The 5,599-nt window shown below is 40.8% G+C and overlaps 1 protein-coding gene across 1 annotated transcript; it reads left to right on the top strand.

Annotated features, from left to right (window-relative positions):
* Positions 1–532: 532 nt before the first annotated feature.
* LOC141116589 (olfactory receptor 2AP1-like) lies at positions 533–1,438 on the top strand. The gene has a single exon (XM_073608983.1). It carries the CDS (start codon positions 533–535, stop codon positions 1,436–1,438), a length of 906 nt encoding a protein of 301 aa, XP_073465084.1.
* The last annotated feature ends 4,161 nt before the right edge of the window (positions 1,439–5,599 follow it).

Here is a 5,599-nt window from a genome sequence, read left to right as displayed (position 1 = left end):
CGATCAAAAGGGTTAAATGTGTGCCTAGCCTGTGTTTTTCTAAACTGTGGTATATGCTTTTACTAGGGGAAGGCATGGATCCTTGTCCCTGCTTTGCAGGAACACAAGATCCATTCCTTCCCTACTGACAAAACAAGGATCTGCCTCTCTCCTCGATCATCGGCGGGTGCCGGCGGACATTGAGTCTGAGGTTCCCCGCCGCTGGGCTCCTAGTGTGTGTGATCACAGCAGAAGTTGGCAACCATGCACACACCCTACGAGCCGGATCATATATATATATATATATATATATATATATATATATATATATATATATATATATATATATATATATATATACACACACACTGTGTATATATATATATATATATATATATATATATATATATATATATATATGTGATCCAGTGCACAGGTGCCGCCCTGTAGCAGTAAAACCGCCATGGGGCGGATTTGAAGTGGTTAATGACAGTTCTCTATGTTTTTTTTTTTACAGGGATTCCACTTTACAAAACAAGATCTTAATAAGACCATGGTTCAGGAATTTGTATTAATTGCATTCTCGGACCTAAAAGAGCTCCAGTTATTACTCTTCCTTTTTGCTTTAATAGCATACACTATCTGTGTTACAGGAAATATCACCATTATTGTCTTAGTTAGGATTGAACCCTTGCTTCAAACTCCGATGTATTTTTTCATTAGTACATTTGCTGTTCTTGAAATTATGTTTGTGACAGCTACTATACCTAAGCTGCTGGACAATTTGATTTCAGGAAATAAGACAATATCTCTCATTGAATGTTTTACACAATTGTTTGTTTTCAATGGCTTGGGTGAAACAGAATGTTATTTGTTATTGGTCATGGCCTTTGATAGGGACTTAGCTATTAACAGTCCTTTACACTATTCTGCTATTATGAGGAAGAAATTGTGTGTTCTATTAGCTGTGGCACCATGGGTTGTTGGGTTTGCAGCTTCTTCTGTGACATTTGGTTTCATGGCCCAATTGGACTTCTGTGGACCAAACCAGATAAATCATTTCATCTGTGATTTGGTTCCTCTTGAGATTTTGTCTTGCTCTGATCCTTCTATGATCAAATTAGCCATAATATTAACAGCCACGTTTGCCATCATTTTCCCAGTCATCATTATCATAGCTTTATATGTTCACATTATTAATACCATCCTAAAAATCAAGGGAGCTGAAGGGAAACAAAAAGCCTTCTCTACTTGTTCCTCTCACCTTATTGTGACCAGTCTTTTCTTTGGAGCAGCTCTTATTGTGTACATCATACCTACTGGAGGGGAAAATGACAAATATCTTGCTCTAATATACACAGTTCTTACCCCACTCCTAAATCCCTTCATTTATACTTTGAGAAACAGTGATGTAAAGAAAGCAGTAAAAAAATTTGTATTAAATATATTTATCCTGTAAGCCCTAAGGCACACTCATATTTTACATGACCCTTTAATATGCAATGATGTGAAACATTAGTAAACTCTATATGGAAGTAAATACATTTATTCTGTGGTCTGGTTAACCACTGGGATTTCTTAGAATTGCTGTAGCCAATTCTTGGGCTTTGATCAGTTTCCTCAATAATCAACTCAGTCATCATATAGGTAATACATTACCAGCTGATAGCAGTTAGCATTTATTAGCTTTTTTTTTTAGCCCTGATGAAGGGGGGAGTACTGAGCACCCGAAACACATTGGTTTTTGCAAAATAAAATATTTTAAAGGACTGCACAAACTAGTGTGGTGCTTTCAAAACATTAATAAACTCTCTTGAGGGTCCAACAGGACCCCTCAGTTGCTGGTAAGCAGCCTCTAGGACAGCAAACCACCCATCACATTATAACTTATAGCCAAAAGGTTTAGAGGTCCTATATTACAAAGATTGCCTCCTTCCTCAGGATTGAAAATGTCAGTTTCAGTCTTTCCAAGCAGGCTGAAGAAGTCACAATCAGTTCAATGATTCACATTTATACTGTCCAGGAAAGAAATATTTAAGATTCTGTGCTTGGGCCAAAGCTCCTTCCTGGAACAGGCTACAGTAAGTCTAAAGGCACCCAGTCTACCAAGACTATGGGAAAATCCATATGAAGGCTTTCCCAACCAGAGGGCATTAGTGGAGGCGAGGTTAACCATTTTTGGTGACGTCCGGGTAGGAAAAGATTTGGATTTTTGGGTTTTGAGGGTAGTGAGGAAGGTCCTTGGCTCCATTTCAAGAAATCTCCCCTAACCATTCTTTTTGTCTCAACAAAATTTCCTTAGTCTCTGAAAAAGGGATTATTATTAGAGCTCTATGTCGCAGAATTACTACAAGTTCAAGCCATATCTATGGTACCAAGGTCCAAAAAAGGCCAAAGTGTGTTTATTCCTATCTTCCTGGTAAAAAAAAGTATTTTGCAAGTGGCGGCCAGTTCTGACCTCAAGACTATAAACTTCTTCTTGAAGATAGAATCTGTTCACATGGAATCTCTGAAGAGCATTGCCATGGAAGTACAAAGGGAAGATTGGATGGTCTCTGTAGACCTTGAAAATGCTTACTCCCATGCTCACATCAATAAGCAACACCATCAGTTCTAGAGGTTTAATTTCAAAAACAGTAATTTCAAATTCAGATGCTTGCTGTTTGATCTGAGTTTGGCACAGAGACCTGTTTGGCACAGAGAAGCATTGGTTATGGTGTTTGTTTTTCTCCATGAGCAGGGGGTCTGGGTATTTCACTACATGCACAATATCCTTATCCTCACTTTGTCCAAGGTAGTCTTATTAAACCATTCTGATAAAAAGCCCCTGACGCTTGTAGAATTCAGCTGGACGGTGAACATAGAAAAGAGCCAGCTTACTCCATTTCAGAGTCTCGAGTATTTGGGAACGATCTTCGATATGCTTTGGTTCAAATGTTTTTTCCATCAAAGAAAGAGTGACCAGAATTGCTCTCAAGCCAATGAAGTGATGTCCTCAACCTCCATGTAAGTTTGCTCCTATAACCTCCAACCCGGCAGTTCCATGAGTGCAGTGGCATACCAGAAGGAACCACTCTTGACTCTTGAGTCAGTAGAAACCTTATTCAAAATGTATCAGGTCATCCAGATTCCTTAGTTCATTTGCATAATCTCTCATGGTGGACCTGGAGTTCCAGCCTCTCTCCATGCCGGCCCATCAATCTTGGAGACTAGATCATAGTTACATCAAGATGCCAGTCTCGACGTTTGGCCGGAGGGGTCAAAAGTTGAGTGTTTAGGGGGAATGGAGCACCCCCTGGTCATTGTCAGAAGTTGAGAGCTCAGGAGACATGGAGTACACCTGTTCCTCACCATTTCAACCTTCTGGAGCTAAAATCAGCAAAAGAGGCCCTGAAAGCACTCTTACCAGTCATACTTGTTTGGATAGTCAGGTTGTTCATGAGCAGCATACATTGTGAGACAGGGTGGAATGAGGCGCCTACGGCTTCTTCAGGTGACATCAGAGACTTTGATATTGGCCTAGAATCACCTGCTAGACTTGTCCGAATCTTACTCAGATCTCAGAACACCTTGGCAGACCAGTTGAGCTGAAGGTTCTTGAATCACATGGAATGGATACTGAATCCCAAGTATCTGAGCACAATCTTTGCCAAGTAACACACTCTGGAAGTGACTCTCATGGCGACACTGAACAATTGCCAAGTACGATGGTTTTTCTCCTGATTTTTTTGTCCTCAGGCTCTAGGTTGGGATGCCTTTTCCAAGACTTGGGATTTCAAGTTAGTTTACCTCTTTCCACAAACTGCCTTAATTCTCCAGTTTTTATCAAAGATCATAGAATAGGAAGTGCCAGCAATAATGACTGCCCTGTTCTGTCCAAGGTCTCCCTCCCATGTTACCTCAAATGCATTCTCTACCAAAATTCAAACCCTAATGAAAGTTGTGGTGTCTACTCTCCTTTCAGCCAGAAAGGTTTCTACGAAGATGACATAACATCAAGTATGACAAAGATTTTAGGTCTTCCCTACCCAAAACTACTTTTGCTTTCATTCTCCTTATTGGCTCCAACAGATCATTCCTGGTCCAGGAAACCTCTGGAAATTCAGTTCCTAAAGGCAATCATTGAAATTCAGCCTCCAATTCTTACTTGTTTCCCTAAATGGAATTTGCTGTTATTTCTGAAGAGGTTAGATTAGAATTTCCTTTCTATCTGGATTCAGGCAGTTCTATATGGTATAGAAACACATAATGTGCTGTGCTATCATTAGAAAGTGCGTAAGATCATAGTAATGATCATACAATCAAGTGAAAAAGAACAAATATGTAATTTAAAACATATGTGCATGTGATAAAAAAAATCCATAAACACTCCTTTACCCCTTGATAACGTTCCTCCAAATTAAACGTGTCAGAAGGAGCTACAGTGGTGATGCCATCACACTCACTAGGGTGCTGCATGTGTTTGACTGTATTTTATGCAAATTTCTTGCTTGTTGTAAGTAGTTTTAACCTTTCTTAAAAACTTGAACCTTTAATTCTATACTATGAGTTTGTCTTCTGTTTCCCCTTTTCATTGAGTGCACCACTGGACCGTTTTGACTATCCATCTTGGAAGCCTTGCTCCTGACATCCATCCATCCCATAGGGATATTGGTTTAGGCGCAGTTATACTTCCACCTTGGGTCCCAGTGGTTGATTGTGCATCATCCTGTTTGCCTGGTTTTGTCCATTTTGGAATTCTGGTTCCTGGCATTCATCCATCCCATAAGGATATTTAGATAAGGCGCAGCCTGACCTCCATCCTGACTTTGAAGACTGTCTTCTTTACAGCGGTGGTGTCAGTGAGACATGTTTCGAATTTGAGGACTATCTCTTGTAAAGAGCCATATTGCACATTTCTACCTGATAGCGTAGTGTTTAAGGCCTTCTCTGAGTTTTCCTCTGAGACTGGGTTCACACTTGCGCATACAGCAGCTCACAGCAGGAGTCCGGTGCGTCTCCATTCACTATTTCGGGTCCGATTTCAGCCTGAATTTTGGGCTGAATTCGGACATGAAATGGTCCAAAAGACACACTGGACTCATGTGCAATTCGCACCAGAGCCACTGTGGAGATATGTGAACCAGCTCCATAGAGAGCTGGTCACAATCTCCTGCTATGCAAATTGCATGCCGGGAAACCCGCATACAATTTGCAATAGTGTGAACTCAGCCGGAAGGTTTCATCAGAATTCCACTTCAATTTAGTAGTCCATTCTTCTGCCCATCCTGACATCATCCTCAGCTTCAGAAAGACCTTGCTGGAGTCAGTTAGCCCTAAAAACTCTTTTGCAGATGTACCTACATAAGACTCTCAGCCATTTCGGAAATTAGACAGTCTCTTTGTGTTACCAAGGGGTCCCAAGATAGGCTCTTCGACCCCCCCAGGGTGAACTCATGCTGGATAGTGAGGACGATTGAATCCACCTATGCAGTGAAAGGTCTTCTCTCTACTTAGTAGAGAAGGGCTCATTCTACCACAGTGGTCTCAGCATTCTGGGCAGCTTAGTCAAAGGTCTCTGTGAACATTGTACAACAGCAAGCTGGAGTACTCCAAACACCTTTTACCATTATGTTGGCTC

Source organism: Aquarana catesbeiana, linkage group LG13 (genome assembly GCF_042186555.1).
Source record: "Aquarana catesbeiana isolate 2022-GZ linkage group LG13, ASM4218655v1, whole genome shotgun sequence".
Taxonomy (NCBI): domain Eukaryota; kingdom Metazoa; phylum Chordata; class Amphibia; order Anura; family Ranidae; genus Aquarana; species Aquarana catesbeiana.
Note: the sequence above shows the minus strand (reverse complement) of the source record. Positions and strands in the feature narration are given on the sequence as shown.

Excerpts from the sequence above, each read along its gene's own strand:
- LOC141116589 (XM_073608983.1), top strand. The coding sequence starts at position 533 with ATGGTTCAGGAATTTGTATTAATTGCATTCTCGGACCTAAAAGAGCTC.